The sequence below is a fragment of the Hemiscyllium ocellatum genome, chromosome 3 (genome assembly GCF_020745735.1).
Source record: "Hemiscyllium ocellatum isolate sHemOce1 chromosome 3, sHemOce1.pat.X.cur, whole genome shotgun sequence".
NCBI classification, from domain to species: Eukaryota; Metazoa; Chordata; class Chondrichthyes; order Orectolobiformes; family Hemiscylliidae; genus Hemiscyllium; species Hemiscyllium ocellatum.
The window spans coordinates 6441307-6464523 of NC_083403.1; the positions used below are offsets into that span (position 1 = coordinate 6441307).

The window sequence follows — 23217 nt, forward strand, 5'->3', positions numbered from 1 at the left end:
TGTAACATTTGGCCATATTCAGGAAAGGTTTAGGAAGAATGAGCCAAATGCAGGTAAACTGGACTAGTTTAGTTGAGACTTAGTCAGTTGGACAAAAGGGTCATTTTCAATGCGATGACTAAAACAGCCTTTTCTCCATAACCCTGGCCCTATACAACTCTGCTCTCCTCAGCATGCTCCATTCTGGGTGCAAGAAACCAGAACCACTCTTGGCATCTGAAAACAAGCACAAGTTGGTGCTCAAGATCTGGAAAATATGACTTTACAGTGCAAGATCTAGACAGTGAGACCACACCCACCTAACTTAAAAAGCCTTTGGTTTATAACTGTGGAATGACAATTTTTTAAAAAACATGGTAAGCAGAAAATTAGTATAAACAGCCCAAGGAGTTGGACTGTTCTGTATCACCTGTCCCTTTTTTGGGGGGTGGGGGTGGGGGAAATGGGTAAAAGAAAACACAAGTCCATCAGGAAGTGGTCAGCATGTAGTGTCTAAGAGCCTGTTGGGGTGGGGGGGAAAAAAAAAAGGAAAGGGTTGATCTGAGCTGCCCGAGAGGCATTCTACCAACTGCCTCATCAGTAGATCTTTCCATTAAACTTGGCTGATGGAAAGAGTGGGTGTACTCCAGATCTTTCATGCATGCTGGTCCTGGAGTGGCCAGAAGGGAGTAGAATGTCACATCAGGGCATGAAGGGGCATCAATATTATGCATCCCAAGAACAGTTCATTGAGACAAATGTTGACTGCACCCAGAAGGCAAAAAAAAAACTTGGTGAAAGATGCTCTTTGGTCTGCCACTGTAAAGAGTTAACCTCAGCCAGGAGTTGCAAGCTGGCACACAAGGTGCTGGATCACATGCTGATTAGTGCACTAAAGCTTAGTCAGTTCCTGCAAAAGGTACACTGGGCAAAGTCCATTTAAAAAAAGTGATCTACCTGTCAAGTAGAAAGGGGCATCAAATACACGTTTCTTGATTATGCAAGATGCTGTTTGCACTTCTGGGTTTGTTGACACTCTGGTTGCAAAGTCAAGTTTGTTTTGTTCTCCATATGCAAAGACAGTGGTTTGTTACTGGAATTGTACATGAAGATTTAACTAGACTGTATATTCCTTTGTGTACAGGAAAGGTAAGAAGCCATGGGCTTAGCCAGTTTTTCATCTGCAGACTGAAGTATAGCACACCAGGCTTTTCAAAATAGCTGTACATGCCATCTTTAAAAATTGTCAGTCTGGGAGATCCAAGATGGCGGCGACTCAGCAAGTCTGAGTTTACAGAGCTCTTCCCAAAACCTGGGTAAAGTGAGTTACTCACCCCCACCACACTTACCAAACCACCCAAAAAAATTTTCTAACCTTAACTAGCTGTTTACTATTATATTTAAGCAGTTTAATATTAAGTGGATAATGAGTAAACCAAAGGGATCCCGCAGCTCTCAGAAAACAAAGACCCCTCCCCCATCCTCCTCCGGCTGCAGCTGATGTAAAAACAGGCCTTGAAGAGATGATTGCCAGGCTGGAAACGACACTCGTCAATTTCATCGCAGAATCCAGACAAAGATGGAATGCATTCGAAGAAAAGTTACGAAAGTACAGCCAGGCTCTCGAGGAATTACAGGGCCGAGTGAAGGGGGCGGAGCTAAAGGCCACGACCTCCGAGGCTGCAGCACAAACAGCTGCAGAACAGGTGCGAGCTCTGGAGCAGAGAGTCCGGGCCTTTGAAATCTACATGGATGACCTGGATAATAGAAATCGGAGAAAGAATATCCGTCTTCTGGGCCTCCCTGAACAAGAAGAGAAGGGACAGTTAGCAGTATTTCTGGAGCGATGGTTGCCCCAGCTTTTAAACCTGGGGGCTGAAACTGACCGGGTAAGGGTGGAGTGGGCCTACCGGGTCGCTGTACGCGGATCTGGCCCAAACCAGCGCCCACGCCCGGTCCTGTTCCGGCTGCAGAGTTATAGGGAGAGGTAGATACTCCTGGACGCCTCCAGAAAGCTTGGAAAGGATCCTAAAGCCATGATTCATGAAGGATCCAAGATTATGTTATTTCAGGACTTCTCCCCGGCTTTGGCACGAAGGAGGAAGGCGTTTGATGAGGTGAAGAAATGTCTACGGAACTTAAATATTCAATACACCTTACGCTACCCAGCGACGTTATGCTTTAACCACGAAGGATCCGAGTATAATTTTAGATCACCAGAAGAGGCTAAGGAACTTTTAGACTCGTTTAAATAAATCGTAAGAGACAATTTATGTTGGCTTGCCTCTTCCACACTCCGTGGGGAGAAATGGATACTTTACTCTACTTTACTTTTGCTTCTGGGAGCAGGGTTGTCTTCCCTTGCTATTTTATGTTATTATACTTAACTGTAATTTGTTGGAGTTGTAATTTTATAGTTATGGGTGTTTGTATGTGGCATTGATGCTATCAGATATACTCAGGTATGGGTGGGGAGGGGTGGGGCACTCACTGTTAACTCTAGCTCGGTATTATATCTAAATCCTATTAAGGAGCGCCCGGGTCAAGGGTGGGACACTGTTTGGGAGAGGATATGGTGGACCTTTAGAAAGGAAGTAAGGCCCCCTGAGAATAAGGGGGAGGATCTCCATTCAAACATGTTTTTTTTGTTCTTATTGTTTGGAAATAGTTTCCTTTTTATTATACTGTTATGAGTGTATTAGAGAACTTTTTTCTTGTTTGAAGGATGTAAGTGACTCAACTATACACTCTGGATAATTGTGGATTAGATTAGTAGTTAACTGAGTTTCATTGTTTTTCTTTCTTCTTTAGTATCATTCCTTTGAATTTTGATGATTATATATTTAAGATCTATTTTTATATTAATGTTTGTGCTTGAAAGTTCTGTTTATTTTTGTAAATCTGTCAAAATATTAAATTTCTAATAAAAATATCTTTAAAAAAAATTGTCAGTCTGACTAACCAATGTTCTGTAATTGTTTTATGCAGACTAAAATTAAGAGAAGGGATCCAGTTCAAAAAGATGAAAATTAGAGGTTAATTAAATAGCTGGGGGCTAAGGACCCCCAGACAATCTACATTAATGACTGGTTATGCAGGGAGAGGAAGCTCTATAGCCAAATTTGGAGAAGGCAAATAAGTGACAGGAAACAAGAATCTTACAAATTGTAAGTACAACAGATAAGCAAAGTGAATGTTGGCAGTTATAGCTAAGAAGGATGTATTGTTGCAACCTGTAGTAGTGTTCAGTTTTGGTCCCCTGGGAGGGGGAGAATAAAAAAGAAGAGGTGATAGTGGCACTGGAGGTAGTTCAGAGGAGCTTCTCTGAATTGATCCCAGACCTGAAGGGTTTGGGATAGAGGGATTGACCATTTTAGGCCTAAAAACTCAAAATTGGAGATCAAATTCAGGTTTTCAAGAAGAGAGGTATGGATAAAAGATGGGGCTGATGCCTCCTCTTTAGGTCTAAAGGGGTAGCAAATTTTAAAACCATTGGGAAACTACTTCTCCCAAAAAAAAGGGATTGAATCAGTGGAACTTGCTACCTTGGAATGCAGTGGATGCTGGGAGGAGTGACAGATTTTTTAAAAAAACTGGTAATGAGTTGAAGGGATATAGGAAAGGCAAGAAAATGGGAGTGAGGAGCAGACCAGCATGATCAAATGGCAGATCAGACTCTGGGCTAATAGCCTAACTACTCCTGTATCCTTATGAATTTCTTTTCTAGGAAGGAGGGATTACAGCAGACCCAAGATGGATTTTATTTAAAAAAAGGACTTTAAAAAAAAGTGTTAAGGAACACAAACTGAAGCAAACAGTTAACATATAGTGATGGATCCAGACTGCAGATATGTTTCACATTTCAAATCTTTATTAACTGCACAATGTTGAACAATTTGACAATGGTAAACAGTAGCCATAGATAGCTTCACAATACACAAGTAATCCTTTACTTAAGTTAGAACTGATCCTCAAAATGCAAAAAAGGAATCAGGAGCAGTTAAAACAGATTTAGTAATGACAGTGAGCTGGTTAGGCAATAGGGCCCCCATTTCAATTGGGCTGAACTACAGTTTAATACTGACAGAAATCCTGTAATCTATCTCCTGCAAGATCAGGAAGCTGTCACTTCTAAAAAGGAAGCTTACCAATACAGACCCACCCTGATCTCAGTTAGGCACTTGCAAATCAGAACCTGATGTGAAAGTTTGCCTCCCATCACGCTGAAAGTTCTGGTACTGGGAGGGGGGAAAAAAAAAGTGGGAGAGCAAGTGAAAAATCAGTTCAGAAGCAAAGAAGTGTAAGCAGTTAAAAAATGTTTCATACCTTCAAAATGAAACAAGTTTTAGTTTTATTTGAACTGGAGTAAAAAAGGGTAGAACAAGCAGACAGACAAACCACTTTAGAATTTTTGCTAGTGCACATTGTATTGTTTTCTACAAACTTTGTTCTTAAAATACAAGATCTGTACAAAAGCATCAATTGTTCTAGCAGGCAAGCTAGCTTATTGCATCAGTTCTCAGATCCATTTTAGTCTTGTTTGGCATCTTTCACACTCCTCTTAATCCGAGAGTAGGGGCTGATGGTATCATCCATGATGAAGTCATACAGCACTTTCACCCAGGACGAATATTGTGGCAAGTTGTCATAATAATCAGCAGCAATTTTCTTCACCTAAGGAGTACCAAGACAGTTATATAAACAATGAAGTACAGTACTAAAAAAATGTAGAATGCAATACTTGGAGAATAACCACTTTGAAGCAACAGTATTAGTCAGAATACTGGCATCATTGCTCTCCTTGAAGACATCTGGCAAAAAAACCAAGCAGAAAGTGGCACAGGCCCATCTCCTTTGAAGTCGAGGATACAGCTGAATTCATGGAGATGGTGGGGTGGGTTGCAAATACCAACATTAAACAAGCTGACATTTCCAGTTTGGCTTTAAAAACTAGACTGCACATGATTCTCTACTTTATTCCTCTTGTGAATAAAATTCTTGGTCTGACAAAGGCTGCAGATTCCATTTTGAACAGTCACTGTTTAGAAGCAGCTACCATTTACCCTGCAGTAATCCCATGATGGAGAATGCAAACCTCAAAGTGTGATACTGTTTGGCAGTATTTGAACATTCCAAGGAGATAACATTGATTAAAAGCAGCATATACTGCTCACCAGTACACATGGGAGATAGGGATTAGACAGGTACAAGTACAGCCAATAGATGAAGTTTAATTAGAATCTGAGTCTAGTATTAAGTGTATGAATTGAACCAAAAATCAGCTTAGATCAAACCTGCACCAACAGATGGAGTGGAAATGAGTGCATTAACTTTTGAAATGGTTAAAACAAAATCAGTGATTACTCAACTTTGTTTATAGTTAGTTGCAGCTGCTAACAAATTTAAAGGCCCAGGTTAAAACTCATCTCAAGTGGATTAATCTCAACTGATTAAAACAGCACAAGTGAAGCCCATTATACAGCACATCTAAAAGATTGTCAATCTGAAGTTACGGGATGACTTCTGTCAAATGAGTGATAGAGCAAGCAATCCCACTGCCAACAGAGGAGAACTCCGATCTGCAGTGCTGACATTCAGTCAAACAAGGCAATCAATCAAGGCAACACTGAGAATATCTGGAGTGTTGACTGTCGATTACATTGTGAAAGACAAGGCTGAAACATTTGCCACAAATCTTCAGCCAAAGTGCAAACAGGGATGATCAATATCAATCTGGTAGTCCTAGTACAGAAACCAGTCTTCAGCCAAATAGATTCACTCCAAAACAGTGAGGCATTGGATACTGACAAGTCTGTGGACCCTGATAACATTGATATTATTAAAGCCCTGTGCTCCAGAATTTAGAGGGAGCTTACAGGGCAACTTTTTCATGGAGGGTGGTGTATGAGCGAATGAGATGCCAGAGGAAGTGGTGGTACAATTACAGCATTATAAAAAAGGCATCTGAGTGGGTATATGAATAGGAAGGGTTGAGGGGGATATGGACCAAAATGTTGGGAAGTGGGACTAGATTAATTTAAGATATCTGGTCACATGGATGTTGGACTAAGGGTCTGTTTGTGCTGTACATCTGACTCAGCATGAGAAATAACCAGTTTCAACTCCCAATGAGAATATTTTGATCTGAGATAACCAACCAGATGTCTTCAGTATCCAACTAGTGTTCTTCCTACATGGCTAATACTGAAAGGGATAGCATCCTTTCATTAGCCACATCTAAACTGCCAACAATTAGAACAGAACCACATAGAACAGGCCCTCCATGTTGTGCTGACCTGTGAATTAATTTTAGCCCCACACACTATCCCATTATCCATATGCTCATTCAAGGACAGACTGTTTAAAAGCTCCCAATGTGGCTGTGTTAACTACATTGTGGTAAAAGCATGGAATGCCCTGTCTGCCAGAGTAAAGAACCTGTCTGATATCTGGCTAAAATCCATCACCCCTCATTTGCAGCCATGCCCCCTCAAAAGCTGATGTAATCATCCCAAGGGATGAAAAACTGTCCACCCTATCTAATCCTCTGATAGGATTTAGTGGAGACCTGTTACCCTGCTTCTCTCCAATGAAGAGAGACTCAAATCCCTCTAAGACCTTTAAGACCTTCCCTCCAGAGCAACATCTCTTCTGCACCTTTCCAATGCTTCTGCATCCTACATGTAATGGGGTGACCAGAACTTTACACAATGTTCCAAGTGAGACCACACTTGTATAGCTGCAACATGACACCACAGCTCTGGAACTCAACACCATATGCCTTAATGGCACTATCAACCTGGTGGCAACTTCCAGCAGTCTATGTACATGGACACCAAGACCCAGTATTCTGCCTTCCTGTTATTCTTCCCAAAGTGAACCACCTCAATTATCTGCATTGAATTCCCTTGGTCACCTCAGCCCAATTCTGCAGTTTGTCCAAATCCCCCTGTAACACCCTTCCACTGCCTAGCACTCCAGTTTTAGTGCCATTTGCAAATTTACTAAACCATCCACCTATGCCAAACATTAAAAAAAGACAAACATTGGTCCCAAAACAGATCCTTGTGGCACACCACTAAATGGAATCTGGGCTGAACATTTCTCATAGCTACCACTCTTCTTACAAAAAAGTTTCTAATCCAAACTGCTACATCTTCAATCCCATGCCTTTGCATCTTCTCCAGTCTACCATGTGGAACTTTTAAAAGGCTTGACTGAAGTCAATGTACACCACATCAACAGCCCTACCCTCATCCACAGTCACCTTCTCAAAAAAAGAGAAACAAAAAACCTCAGGTTTGAGAGACATGACCTGCCCTTGACAAAACAATGTTGCCCCATCTCCAAAAATTGCTGCTGGTTTCCAAAACCCTTTTCCTACAATAGGAGAGGCTCACCTGGTCTCAAACATTTCAAGAAATGCAGTGTTTTAATGACTAGAAAGCTTCCAGAACAATACCAGTGTGAAGACTGGGTCAGTTGGGAACAAAGCTACAACTTTAATAGTGCTCCAATAGATTTGAACAGTTGTGCTGATTACAAAGTGGACTTGCTGAACAAGGATCGTGTGTAAAGAATATTCGTGACTCAAGTTTACTAAGAACTAGACTGCTTGATCAGAAGCAAAACAATAAAAAAAATTTAACAGAATGCTGAGACTTTTTCCAATTAAACCTTTAAACTACAGATAGCTTCCTTAAAGAGGTCAGATCTAGGTTTTAAAAAAGTTTAAACATACTCACTTGAGGAAGCCGACACCCTGGAACACTAGGGAAGTCATGGTGTTCATTGTGATATCCTACATTGAAGGTGATCATATTAAGGGGCCCATAGTAGGAGTAGGTTTCATGACCTTTCAAAAACATATAATGTTCAGCAATGAAGTGCCCAGAGATAGGATGCAGACCCATACCAAGGAGAGATCCTGATAGCATGTACACAATGGATTTCACTCCCAAAAAATAATAAATCAGCAGGTTAAAGGTTAGCTGAACAATCAGATTGGTGATTTCCAGGTAAGTGATGGGTTTGGGGTTGATGCAGAGTGGGCGAATAGCATAGAAGAGTGGCTGCAAGATGACCCAAAACAGCTTCCTGAATCTGGTGCAGAAAAACCATCCCTCAAAGTCAGTGGGAATGTCAACGTCAATACCATCTCCACCCATGTAGCGGTGATGATCCATGTGATACCTCTTGAAGGAGATTGAATATGGTAGACCAACAGGGAGGTTTGCAAACATGCCAAAGTAACGGTTCAACAGGGCATACTTGTTTCCAAAGGCAGCATTGTGAGAAATTTCGTGGATAGCCAGTGTTATGGAATGGTTAACACATCCACCAAACACATAGGCCCAGAAAATCACCCATTTCCAGTCTAAGTCCTTCACGAGGTAAAAGGCCAAAAGCTGAATTGCTACCATCATTGAGACGATCCATTTTAGGTTGGGATCTGGACCCATCAGCAACTTAATCTCAGGGTATTTAGCTGAAAGACAAAAGAGGCCAGTTAGTTGAAGCAATGAATGTCAGTCAGTTTCAAATCCATCTTCCATTTTGTGGTGACTTAAAATTGTCTAAGTGAGGTACTTACCATAGGAAGTATTTAATGCAAAGATATTGCATGTATTCAGAAGGTGACGAGACAGTTGGGTGAGTGACTAGAGTTGGATGATCAACCAGTCATGATGAATGGTGGAGCAGGCTCAAATAAAAAAAAGGGCCAATTGCTTCCTCCTGCTCTTATTATGATTCTGCAATTAGCCAAGGAATTTAGTATTGCACAATAGGTATTAAATGCAAGATTAATGGGAGACTCCATTTCTTTCCCTCAACTTTATGAGAATGTACAAAGATTGACACTTATCTTGCAAGGAAAAACCTGCAGGAAAACAAATGGGATTTCCACTACACATTAGAAGCTATTTCCTTAACCAGTCTGATATTTGCTGAACTTAAAAAGTGATGCAGTATTTGATGTTGAAAGGAAAGACAAAATCAAGTTATTTGAGAAATCAAAAAAAGTTAGTTGCCACACTGATCCAAGAAAAAAAAGTCATGAAAACCATTAACCCAAATCTGGAATGTAACCTGGCTCTTCTAGTTGCCGTTTGCTAGACTAAGAGGCAAAGTATCAGATTCTGGAAGGGAGCATTTGTTAAGAAACAAAGAGGTCTGGCAGCATCATGGAAAGGAAACAATTATGTAGAGTCTGTCTTCACAAATCCTCCAGAGTCTAGACTATTAAATGTTTGTCTCCATAGAAGCTGCCAAATCAGGGTTCAAGAGTCAGATGTACAGCACAAATGCACCCTCTAGTCCATATCCTAAAATGAATCTAGTCCCATTTGCCAGCACTTGCCTCTAAACCCTTTCTATTCATATACCCATCCAGATGTTTTTAAAGGCTGCAGTTATACCAGGTTCCACCACTTCCTCTGGCAGCTCATTCCATTCACCCCACCCTCAAAAAAGTTGTCCCATAGGTCAAGTTTTTCTCCCCTCAGCCTCAACATTGTTTACTACAGTCAGCTGGGCTGTACTATTTGGACCAAAAGAGCAGCAATTTAGCTATTCTACTCTAGGTGTAGATACTAGATGACTATTCAGCCAAGCCTAGGCCACCAAAATCATGGCACATCTTTTGGTCTCCACTTTTCTGCCCACTAACCCTTTGATCATTTAAAAACCTTTTCCTTCAAATTTATTCAGTGTCCCATTACTACACTCTGGAGTAATGATTTTCACATTTGTGATCCTTTGAAAGAATTCCTTTTCTTGTTTTAGAAACAGATGCAGCAAATTAAGGATGAGCCTTGTTCCAGACTGCCCAAGAAAACATCCTTTCTGCATCTTTGTAAATCCCTTTTAGCATCTATACTTTGATTAGATGCTCATTTTGAGCTCCACAGGTTACAAGCCAAAATGGTTCTGGAGAACAAACTTATCTCCAGGATCAGCAAATCTCCTGACTTGCCTCCAATGCAAAGACATCCCTCAAGGGGACCAAAATTGTAAACTATACTCCCGATATGGCCTCGCTAAATGCCTTGTAAAGATACAAGATTCTCTACTTTAGTCTATTCCCTTAGCAAAAAAAAACCAAAGAGTCAGTTATATTAGCCTTTTAAAGGAAGTGAATAACCTAACATTGAATAAATCAAAATTTGACAATTTAACTTACCTATCCATTGCCACTTTATTGTTTACTTTTAGTGTCTGGTATCTGTATCTGTTTTCTATCCCCATATCATTAACAGATTGAAAGAAGTCAGAGCTAGAGGGTAGAGAGAACTGAAGGGCTGCCAGTAGTGGCAAAGTATGTACATGGATGGGATAGGTATGAAGGGATATGGACAAAATGCAAGCAAATGGGATTAGTTTAGTTGTGAAAGTGGGCAGGTACATGCTGTAGATCTGAATGAACTCTGGTATCCCAATAGCTGCATCTTACAGCTGGAGATCCATTTATCCCAACTCAGCTTTGTTGATTTAGCTAGAGTCAGATGTACAGCACGGAATCAGACCCTTCAGTCCAACCAGTCTATGCTGATCAGATATCCCAACCCAATCTAGTCCCACCTACCAGCACCCAGCCCATATCCTGCCAAACCTTTCCTATTCATATACCCATCCAAATGGGTCTTAAATGGTGCAATTGGACCAGCCTCCACCACTTCCTCTGGCAGCTCATTCTAGAGCTGTACCACCCTCTCAAAAAGGTTGCCCCTCAGGTCCCTTTTAGATCTTTCCCCTAACCCAAACCTATGCCCTCTAGTTCTGGACTCCCTTATCCCAGGGAAAAGACTTGCCTATTTTGTCAGCCTCTACAAGGTCATCCCTCAGTCTCCAATGCTCCAAGGAAAACAGTCCCAGTCTGTACAACTTCTCCCTATAGCTCAAATCCTCCAACCTGGCAACATCCTTGTAAATCTTTTCTGAACCCTTTCAAGTTTCACATCCTTCCGATAGAAAGGAGACCAGAATTGCATGCAATATTCCAACAGTGACCTAACCAATGTCCTGTAGTCACAACATGACCTCCCAACTTCTGTACTTCATAGTGACCAATAAAGGAAAGCATACCAAACACCTTCACTATCCCATCTACCCATGACTCCACTTAAGGAGCTATGAACCTTTGTTCAGCAACACTCCCTAGGACCTTACCATTAAGTGTATAAGTCCTGCTAAGATTTGCTTTCCCAAAATGCAACACCTTGCATTTATCTGAATTAGACCCCATCTGCCACTTCTCAGCCCATTGGCACATCTGGTCCAGATCCTGTTGTAATCTGAGGTAACCCTCTTTGCTGTCCACTACATCTCCAATTTTGGTGTCATCTGCAAATTTACTAACTACCTCTTATGCTCGCATCTAAATCATTTTAGATAAATAAAAAAAGTAGAGGATCCAGCACCAATCCTTCTGGCACTCCACTGGGTCACAGGCCTCCAGTCTGTGAAAACATCTGTTCAAGAGAATTACCCTAATCCTATGGCTTGTTTGGAAATCCAGGCATAATGCATCTACAGATATCACAAGCAGCATGGACAAAAATCAACATTAAATCAAATAATTACTTTTCATAAGACTATGCTGATCAGAAAGTTTTATTTCCCTAATTGATTCTAAAAATTTCTGCTGATATTCTATTTTACCTTTCCAACATTTTGCCTTTTTTGTAGGTGTTATGTTTCAAATCCACTGGAACTTTTCTAGTGAAAGTTTGGAACTATAACCTGTGAATCCATCATCTCTGTTGCCACTTCCTTTCAGAAGGCAGAACATATAGTCAGGACTTGGAGGTGTTTACTGTGGAGAAGGACATGGAAGATTACAGAATGTGGGGAAACAGATTTGACATCCTGAAAAATGTCACCATTAGAGGTGGTGGTGCTAGATGCTTTAAAATGCAGAGAGTGGACGAATCCCTAGGACCTAAAAATCAGATGTACCCTAGAACTCTGGGAAGTGATTGCTGGGCATCTTGCTGACATTTGGATTATCTATAGTCACAGGTGAAGTGCCAGAACTCTGGAGGTTGGCTAATGTGGTGCCACTATTTAAGAAATGTGGCAAGGAAAAGCCAGGGAACTATAGACCAGCAGATGGGAGTGGTGGGCAAGTTGGAGGGAATCCTGAAGGACAGGATTTCATTTGGAAAAGGCAAGGACTGAATAGGGATAGTTAACATGGCTTTGTGCTTGGGAAATTATGTCTTGAACTTTTTTTTGAAGTAATGAGATATTGAAGGCCGAGCAGTGGCCATAATCAATGGTCTTCAGTGAGGTGTTTGACAAGGTTCCTCAGACTGGTTAGCAAGGTTAGACCACATGGAATACAGGAAGGATAACCATTTGGATACAGAAGGGGCTTGAAAAAAAAAGATAGAAGACAGGGTAAAAACCTGACTGCAGATGCTGGAGTACAGTGGTGCTGGAAAAGCACAGCAGTTCAGGCAGCATCCAAGGAGTAGGATAATAGACATTTCAGGCAAAAACCCTTCAAGACAGTGGTGAAGGATTCCTTTTCAAGCTGGAGGCCTGTGACCAGTGGAGTGCCACAAGGATCTATGGGTCCACTGCTTTTCATTATTGATATAAAGGATTAGGATGCAAACATAGGAAGTACAGTTAGTTTGTAGGTGATACCAAAATTAAGTGTATGACAGTGAAGGCAATCTCTATACAATGGGATCTTGATCAGATGGGCCAATAGGCAGTGCAGAGGATGGAGTTTAATTTTAGATAAATGAAATGCTGCATTTTGAAAAGGCAACTCTTGGCAGGACTCACTTAAAATGTCAATGTCCTGGGGAGTGTTGCTGAGTGTCCATAGCTCCTGCAAAGTGGAATTAGAGTTCCTACAGCTGTGGAAACAGGACCTTCAGCCCAACAAGTCTACACTGACCCCCTGAAGAACAACCCTACCACACCCGCTCCCCATATACCCCTGACTAATGCAGTAACTACACATCCCTGAACCTATAGGCAATTTGGCTCAGCTAATTCACCTAACCTGCAGAGTCAGATGAACACCACAAACTTTGGTCCAACCCAATCTCATCCCACCCACCACCCAGCCCATATTGCTCCCAACCCTTCCTATTCACATACCCATCCAGATGGGTTTTAAATGTTGCAATTGTACTTTCTCCCACCACTTCCTCTGGCAGTGGATTCTATATCACTGCACTGAGGAAACCCATGCAGACATTGGGAGAATGTGCAAACTCCAAACTAACAGTCACTCGAGGCTGGAATGGAACCTGGATCCCTGGTGCTGAGACAGCAGTGCTAATCACTGAGTCACTGCTGCGTTGGAGTTGCAGGTAGCTAGAATGTTTATTATACTTTCCTTTGTCAGTGTATTGAGTATAGGAGTGGAGGTCATGTTGCTGCTGTACAAAAGTGTTGGTTGGGCCAAAAAAAAAAAGTGGCCATGTACAATTCTGGTCTCCCTGCTACTGGAAGGATGCTGTGAAGCTTGAAAGGGATCCAAAGTTTTTTTTTTAAAAAAAACACAAGGATCAGACTGTTTGAGCTACAGGGGGAGACTGAATAGGCTGGGGCTGTTTTCCCTGGTGTCTCAGAAATAGAGGGGTGATCTTAGATGTTTATAAAATCTGAAGGGCATAGATCTTGCATGGAGGGTGCAAATCCAAACTAGAAGGCCTTGGTTTAGGGTGAGGAAAGATTAAAAAAGATTACCCAAGGGCATGCAGAGGGTGGTGTGTATGGAATGAGATGCCAAAGTGGAGGAGGCTGGTACAATTCCAGCATCTTTAAAAGTCATCTGGATAGGGACATGAATAGGAAGGTTTAGAGGGATAGGGTTCCTATAGAGGGCAAAACACTGGCAAATGGGACTACATTAGTTTAGGATATCTAGTTAAAGTGGACAAGTTAAACTGAAGAATTGTTTCAATGCTGTACATCTGCAACAGATTTGCCAGTTTTAACCAAGACACTGGAGTAGAGGCCATTTGGCCTTTGATGTTGTGCTGATCTGTGAAACTTATCTGAAGCCACCTATCATTGTTTTCATGGATGTTAATCCAAATGACCATTTAAATGCCCTAAAGTTGGAGTCTACTACTGTTGCAAGCAGTGCTTTCCACAGCACTACTATTGAGCAAAGAAATGACCTCTGACGTCTATTCCATAGCTTTAAATTGAGGAGTGATCAGATATGTCCCCTTGTGCTAGCCATCATCTGATGAAAAAAGGCTCACTGTCCACCCTACCTGATTATCTTACATGTCTCAAGTCACCTCTCAACCTTCTTTTACAAAAAGAGCCTCAAGTCCCTTACCAGGCAACATTCTAAGTCACCTCTGAATGCTTTCCAAACCTGCCATATTGTCCCTATATGGCAGTGACCAGAACTGTAAGCAATATTCCAAACTTGGCTGCAGATTTTTGTACAGCTGCAGCTAACCTCATGACTCAAACTCAACCCTTCTACCAATAAAACCTAACATGTTATGACTGGGGTAAACCCCTCTGCTAATTTAAACCAGTAACACAAGATGCACCCTGTACTATAATTTAAAATTTGGAGGGACAGAACTATCCCAAAAAGCCACTAAAGTTAAACATTAACAGCTTTAAGTCTAGAGACAACCAGCAGCTATTTAAAACTCGAGCCTCTTACCTCCCACTCAATACTAGTCTGATTAAGTTTTAAAAAAGCAACATTTATGCTTCATCAGGGACTGGATAAATAAAGATCAAGGATTCAGAACATAAATCATAAATCACAGGGTCATTACTTGATGACACCCCCCCACCACCTCCCAGGGTGAAACACTACTCCGTAGGCAATCACTGGCACAGGTTGAAGAGATAACCCATCTATTACAATGCTGTTAAAATAAAATTATATTGCAGATGAGTGTAACAATTTAATTTGTTGCAGTTTACTATGTCATCAACTGATTACTTGAGTCTAAAGTTAACCTATAACTAGCCAGGACTTAAATGGTTGCAAAAAATTTATCCAAACTGGCCCAACTTTTCAAGACAGTTTCAAAGTGGACTCTAGAAAACCTCAGTTGAGGGTGAGGGTGCTAGACCTTTACACCCACCATTGTTGGTAGTATGTAAAATTTCATTTTTCTAATGAGTGGACCCAAAAATGGATAAGCTTGCCAAGTGGTTTGTGCAATCAGGACTAACTGGACAGTCAGTAGTATGGTAACAGATTGGAGCAGGACTACATTTATGCTCACAATAAAAGGAAAAACCACGGTTTCTGACCTGCAGAGGAATACTGTGGAAATAGACTTGTCAAACCATTCCCACTTGCTTATATTTGGCCTAAGCCTCCAAGCCTTGCATGCTTCTCAAAGTCTTTAAAATGTAATTGTACCTACATCTATCACTTCCTCTGAAAGTTAATTCTACACAAGATACCCAAAGATGCCCTTCATTACTTTTGAAGGTCCCCTACTTCAAAACCAGGACAGATTTTAACTCAAGGGAAAAGACTCTTACTATTCAGCAGTACCAAGTCACCCAGTGTCCTCCACTCTAGTAGGAAAGTCCCAGCCTCTAACTCAAACTCCATTCCTGGCAACATACTGGTAAGTTTCTTCAAAACACTGGTTTAAATAGCCTTCTTAAAACAGGTTGGTTAGAACAGCACTAATCAAGAGGAGGCCTCACCAGGTGTCATGTACAACCTCAACATGTTTCAAATCCTATAGTCAAATGGAGTGAGCAAAGTTTGCTAAATGCCTTAACCATTTGTCTACATGTGATGTAAAATTTCAAAGAAATGTTCTTGAATCCCTAGATTTGTTTAACACTCCCCAGGGCCCTACCATTAGGTGTTAAAGTTCTGCCCTTGTACAAAATAAAGTAATTAACTAAGCAGAGATGGCTGGGCAGGTGATGTGCTGTAGCTGTATGTTGTGGGAGCTGGCTGATCCCATTGTGATCGGCAGTGACCACATCTGCAGCAAGTGCTGGTTGCTGGAAGAACTCCAGATCAGAGTTGATGGTCTGGAATCTGAGCTTCAAACACTGCTGCACATCTGGGAGGGGAAAGAATTACCTGGATGCTTTGTTTCAGGAGGCAGTCACACCTGGGGGATTAAGTAATTCACATTCAGTGATCAGGGACAGAATATGATGAAGTGAGGCAGGTAGGGGGAACCTGAGTTCAGGAGCCTCAGCCCTGGACCTTGTCCAACAGGTATGAGATTCTTGCTCCCTGCATGGATGAGGCCAGGATGAGCCAGCTGACCACAGCACCATGGTGCAGAAAGCCATGGGGGGGGGGGAAAAAGAGAGAAAACATTGTTATAGGGGATTCTATAATTAGGGGGACAAATAGTATCCTATTCAAGCTGGATCAGGAGTCTCGCATGGTGTGTTGCCTGCCTGGTTCCAGGGTGTGGGACATCTCCAACTGGCTTGAATGGATATTGGAGCAGGAAGGGGAGGATCTAGTTGTGGTCCACATTGGGACTAACATAGGTCCTCCACCCTAGATTCACCTGTTTGGGGAATTATCAAGCACTAGGAAGGAAATTGAAGTACAGGTCCTCAAGAATCATAATCTCTGGATTACTGCCCAAGCCATGTGCCAATTGGCATAGGGAATAAGAAAATTAGGGAAGTAAACATGTGGCTAAGGGATTGGTGTGGGAAAGAGGGATTCCACTTCATGGGGCATTGGCATCAGTTTTGGAACAGGGGAGGGGATCTGTACTATTGGGACGGTCTCCACCTGAACCGATCAGGTACCAATGTTCTAGCGAAGAGGATAAATAGAGTGGTCAGTAGCACTTTAAACTTGAGCTGGTTGGGGGAGGGGGGGGGTGGAAGAGGGAAAGTGAAAGCAACAGAGTATGGAGTTAAATGGAAAGATAAGCAACAGGATAGCATATGTGCAGGCGGATTTAAACTTGAGGCACACTGGGAATGCAGCAAAAAGGATGGATAACTTGGGACATCTTATGACTTCCAATATCTCAAATAAGTTAGCATTAAGGCACTTTACTTGAATGCTCGTAGCATTCGTGACAAAGCAGATGAACTAATGGCACAGATCATTGTGAATGATGTGGTAGGCAGAGACATGGTTACGGGGGGGTCAGGACTGGCAGTTAAACCTCCAAGGATTTTCAACTTAGCAAAAAGACAGAGGTGGGCAGAGGGGGAGGGTTGCATTGTTAGTTAAGAACAAAATTAAATCTATGGCACTCAATGACATAGGATCAGATGTGGAGTCTGTGTGGGTGGAATCAAGGAACCACAAAGGCAAAAAAACCATAATGGGAGTTATGTACAGACCTAACAGTGGTCAGGACCAGGGGAGTAACATGTACCAGGAAATAGAGAAGGCATGTCAGAAAGGCAAGGTCACGGTGATCATGGGAGACCTCAATATGCAGGTGGACTGGATAAATAATGTTGCCAGTGGATCCAAAGAAAGGGAATTCATGGAATGCTTACAGGATGGCTTTTTGGAACAGCTTGTCATGGAGCCCACAAGAGAGCAGGCTATTCTGGACAGTGCTATGTCATGAACCAGACTTTATAAAAGATCTTAAAGTAAGGGAACCCTAAGGAAGCAGCAATCATAATATGGTAGAGTTCAGTCTGCAGTTTGAAGGAGAAGGCAAAAGTCAGATGCAATGGTGTTACAGTTAAACAAAAAAAGGTATTGAGGGCATGAGAGGAACTGAAATAGACTGGAAAGAGCCTAGCAGGGAAGACAGTAGAGCAAAAATGGCAGGAGTTTGTGGGTATAATTGAGGACACTGTACATAGATTCATCCCCCAAAAAGGTGGTTTTCCAGGGAGGGATTAGACAGCCATGGCTGACAAAGGAAGTCAGGAAATGTATGAGAGAGAAAAAAGATCTATGAAGTGGCCAAGAACAGTGGGAAGTCAGAAGATTGGGAAGGCTACAAAAACAGAGGATAACAAAGAAATAAGGAAGGAGAGGATCAAATATGAAGGTAGGCTAGCCAGTAATATTAGAAGTGATAGTAAAAGTCTTTCAATACACAAGAAACAAACAGGCAAAAGTAGACATTCGGCCATTTCAAAAGAATGCTGGAAGCCTAGTGATGGGAGATAAGGGAATAGCAGGAGAATTTAAGTACTTTGCATCCGTCTTCACAGTGGAAGACATGAGTAATATCCCAACAATTAAAAAGGGAGTTGGGGCTGAGTATGGTTGCCATTACAGAAAGAAAGCGCTAGAAAAGCTAAAAAGGTCAATTGATAAATCTCCTGGCCCTCATGGGCTACATCCTAGAGTTCTGAGGGAGGTGGCTGAGGAAATAGAGGCGGCATTGGTCGAGATCTTTCAAACATCACTGGAGTCAGGGAAAGTCCTAGATGATTGGAAGATCATTGTTGTAACCCCCTTGTTCAAGAAAGGATCAAGACAAAAGATGGAAAATTATAGGTCAATTAGCCTAACCTCAGTTGTTGGTAAAATTCTAGAATCCATCATTAAGGATGAGGTTTCTAAATTCTTGGAAGAGCAGAGTCAGATTAGAACAAGTCAATATGGATTTAGTAAGGGGAGGTCGTGCTTGACAAACATGCTGGAATTCTTTGAAGAGGTGACAAGTAGGTTAGACCAGGGAAACCCAGTGGATGTGGTCTATCTAGACTTCCAAAAGGCCTTTGATAAGGTGCCACATGGGAGGCTGCTGAGCAAGGTGAAGGCCCATGGTGTTCAAGGTGGGCTACTGGTATGGATTGAGGATTGGCTGTCTGACAGAAGGCAGAGAGTTGGGATCAAAGAGTTTTGGAATGGCAACTGGTGACTAGCGGTGTCCTGCAGGGTTCAGTGTTGCAGCCACAGCTGTTCACGTTATATATTATGATCTGGACGAAGGGACTGGGGGCATTCTAGCGAAGTTTGCTGATGCTACGAAGTTAGGTGGACAGGCAGGTAGTACTGAGGAAGTGGGGAAGCTGCAGAAGGATCTAGACAGTTTGGGAGAGTGGTCCAGGAAATGGCTGATTAAATTTAAATGTGAGCAAACGAGAGGTCTTGCACTTTGGGGAAAAAAAAATACAAGCATGGACTACTTTCTAAACAGTGAGAAAATTCCTAAAGCCAAAGTACAAAGGGATCTGGGAGTGCTAGTTGAGGATTCTCTAAAGGTAACATGCAAGTTGAGTCTGTGATTAAGAAAGTGAATGCAATGTCATCATTTATCTCAAGAGGGTTGGAATATAAAAACACCATTGTGCTACTGAGACTTTATAAAGCTCTGGTTAGGCCCCATTTGGAGTACTGTGTCCAGTTTTGGTCCCCACACCTCAGGAAGGACATACTGGCACTGGAGTGTGTCCAGCGGAGACTCACATGGATGATCCCTGGAATGGTAGGTCTAGCATATGAGGAATGGCAGAGGATCCTGGGATTGTATTATTGGAGTTTAGAAGATTAAGGGGAGATCTAATAGAAACTTAGAAGATGATACATGGCTTGGAAAGGGTGGACGCTAGGAAGTGGTTTCCTTCAGGAGAGGAGACTAGGACCTGTGGACACAGCCTTGGGATTAGAGGGGGTCAATTCAGAACAGAAAATGCAGAGACATTTCTTCAGCCAGAGTGTGGTGGGCCTGTGGAATTCATTGCCACAGAGTGCAATGGAGGCTGGGATGCTAAGTGTCTTCAAGGCAGAGATTGATAAATTCTTGATGTTAAAGAATTAAGGGCTATGGGGAGAATGCAGGTAAGAGTTGAAATGCCCAGCCATGATTCAATGGTGGAGTGGACTCGATGGGCCGAATAGCCTTACTTCCACTCTTGTCTTATGGTCTTACCAAAGAGCAAAGTCTATTTATCAAATCAAATGCCTTCTGCCCACTGACCTGATCAATATTTTGTAATCTTAGAACATTCTTCATTGTCCACTATGGCAACAATATCATCTGCAAACTTACTAACCAAGTGTATTCTCATCCAAGAAAGAATAATTAGTGGGAGTGTAACAGCTGTTGCCTGTAACCAGATAGTGCCTACTGCCCCATATCTGGTGCAAAGAACCTGGAAATAGAGAAAGGATAGAGGGTGACCTCAACAAATCCAATGAACTGTAGTACATAACCCTCCTATAAAAGGGTTTGTTCTGCACAATAATGCAAGGCTTAAGGGTGTTCCAATGACAACTCATTTGTTTGCTGGTGGTTGGAAAGAAGTGGCTTACAAATTAAAGTTAAAAAATATTTACAGACTGCTGTTATAATCAGGGACTGAACTTTATAGTATTTTAGCTTTGACAACCTGGTCAATAGTTTGATTTGAGTATCAGTACAATTAAAGCAGTTCATTGAACAGAGGACAGGAGATCTACTCAATTTAAAAAGCCTTTTGCTTCCCTGGCATGTTTGTTTGACAACAGGAAGCTCAAAATCCAACATGGGATTGATTGCTGGCACAGTAAAAAAAAGTGTTGAAAATTCCCTTGTGAAAAGCTATTAAGCTGGTTTGTTACAGGTGGCAAAGCCACCAGCAATGGAATAGTACATTTGGGAAGATAGTTCTATTATACAAAATCAGCATCATTTTCAAGTGCATTAAAACCCATTTTGACTGATTACATTATGATCCTTTCCAAATCAAACTGGGTTATCACAACTTACAGTATTACCTGTAAAATCTATAGTTCAAAGTAAAAGTGGTACACATTCCATGAGGCCAGACAATTGGTTTCTATTCCTGCCCTTCCAAGTGAGCAAACCAGCTAAGACAGATAAGTGAACAGATTCTAGCTGAGGAGCTAAAGTAAAACATAGTTAATTAATTCCACAGTCTCATCCTCAAGGGAGGAGAGGGGAAGTAGCAAAACAGGAAATAAACAATTAAAGTCAGAATCACTGTGCAGAGGTGGCCATTTGGTGACCAAATCTGCACCAACCTTGTGATGAAGATTCCACCCCATAACCTGCATTTATCATAGCAAATCTAACTGGCCCACACTTCTGAATTCATGAAGGGCAAAATCATGTTTGAAACATTTACTAGGATTCTTGGAGATCAAAGTATAGATAAAGGGAAGAAATGGATGCAATTCATATTAAGCTGCTTGAAAAGAATGCTACTTAATTCTGGATTAGAGTGGTGCTGGAAAAGCACAGCAGTTCAGGCAGCATCCAAGGAGCAGTAAAAAAATTTCAAGTAAAAGCTCTTCAGAGAGTGCCTGAAGGGTGGAGAGATAAGTGAGTAGCATAAGTACAATAGGTGAATGGGGGTGAGGATGAAGGTGACAGGTCAGGGACAAGGGTAGAGTGGATAGGTGGAAGAGATAGGCAGGTAGGACAAGTCATGGGGACAGTGCTGAGCTGGAGGTTGAGGTGTTGGGGGGGGGGGGGGGGGGGGGGGGAAGAAAGAGGGAAAGTGAGGAAACTATTGAAGTTCACATTGATGCCCTGGGGTTGAAGTGTTCAGAGGCAGAAAATGGTGTTCTGCCTCCAGGTATCAGGTGGTGAGGGAGTGGCAAAGGAGGCCCAGGACCTCCATGTCCTCAGCAGAGTGGGAGAGGGTGTTGAAATGTTGGGCCATGGGGCGGTGTGGTTGATTGGTCAGGTGTCCTGGAGATGTTCCCTAAAAAGCACTGTGATAAAGGTGTCCAGTCTCCCCAGTGTGGAGGAGACTGCATCGGGAGCAACGGATACAATAAATGATATTGTGGATGTGCAGGTAAAGCTTTGATGGATGTGGAAGGCTCCTTTAGGGCCTTGGATGGAGGTGAGGGAGGTGGTGTGGGCACAGGTTGTGTGATTCCTGTGGTGGCAGGGGAAGGTGCTACTCAAGTCCATGTGTTGAAGATAGTGTACTAGCATGGATAGAGGATTAGTAAAGTGAGAAATTGGAACAACAGGCATTTTCAAGATAGTAAACCTGAAACCATAGGGGTGAGCATGCTGGGGCATAATTTCTAATGTTAGTGAGGAAAGGGAGTGTACCACAGCCAGGTTTGCCCAAAAATAGGTCGAAAAAGACAATTGTGAAGATAACCATCTAGAGAATTTAGGCCAGTTGGGTAGGTGACAGATGAAAAACTGAGAAAAATGGAGATTATGTACTTGGCAGGAAGAGATTTAAAAAGTAGAAAAAATCTGCACTGAAGGAATTTGGGGACCCAGTGAGAATCAAAAACGAGCACCTAATTCAGCAAGTAATGCAAAGGTAAATTGAATAGCAACTTCATGTTAAGAATGAAGTACAGATTAGGAAGGATTTGGCTGGAACTGCACAATGCACTAGTTACACCACACTGGGATATGGGGAAGAGTTTTGGGCCTCTTACTGAATGGAAGGTATATGGACACTGGAAGCAGTCCACAGTAGGTTCATTAGGCAAGTATTGAAAAGGAATTGTTCTGGCTGACCTGGTCATTGTTTCACTAATCCCAAAGTCCTAAAATATTAGATGTGAAGATTGTTTTCCATCCTGGGTTCTAGTGAAAGGAGAGCATAATTTGGAAACACTACTCACCCATTAGAGGGAGGGATTTCAGATAGTGGTGAATCAAATTCTTTACTGTGGAGTGTGGGTTATGTTCAAGGCTGAGGGGTAGACTTTAAAATACAAGTTATTGAAGGGAGATAGTCTGGTTGGTCATTGACTGACTAAGTAGTCTCATTCAAATAAAAAAGACTACAGATTTTAGATTTCCAATCATATGATATTCAAGGATGTGGCATAAGAGCTCATTAGAAGTGTGCATTGTTTGAATATTTGGAGAGTTAGGGAGATTCAAGATGGCAGCAACCCAGCAAGTCTGAGCCTTTAGTGCTCTGCAGAGTAGGGCACCTGCTTTCACCACACCTTTAAATTCATTTAACAGCTTTTGCCTAGCATACTTAGTCATTTTGCATCAAACTGGAGTTTAGTGTTGTTCTTAAAATGACTACAGGCAAAACTTCCTAACGTTTGCAACAGGCAGGGACCCCTCCACCAGCAGAGAAGTCCACCTCAGGGAACTTACCTGAAGAGGTGAGCCTGATCAACAAGCTGCAGGAGAGGATTGATGCCTTCATTGAGAAGGCCAGGACCAGGTGGGAGTTGTTCTACAGAAGCATGACAGAAATTGAAAAACTTGAACATTGAGGGGCAGAGCAGAAGGCCACGACCTCAGAAGCTGCTGCCAAATCGGCTGTGGGCTGGGCTTGGCTTGGCTCTTGGGCAGTGAGTCTGGACCTTGGAAGAGCACATTGATGACCTGATAAATTGGGGTCAATAAAATA

At 42.1% G+C, this 23217-nt stretch overlaps 1 protein-coding gene across 1 annotated transcript in view; it reads right to left on the reverse strand.

Moving 5' to 3' along the window:
- Positions 1-3841: 3841 nt before the first annotated feature.
- degs1 (delta(4)-desaturase, sphingolipid 1) overlaps positions 3842-23217 on the reverse strand; it is a 41572-nt gene continuing 22196 nt past the window's right edge. Inside the window, exons 2-3 of the mRNA XM_060848028.1 lie at positions 7725-8467; positions 3842-4653 (exon numbers count right to left, since the gene is read on the reverse strand). Coding sequence (XP_060704011.1) covers positions 4510-4653; positions 7725-8467 — 887 coding nt within the window. The 3' untranslated portion in view covers positions 3842-4509. The remainder of the gene's footprint in view (positions 4654-7724; positions 8468-23217) is intronic.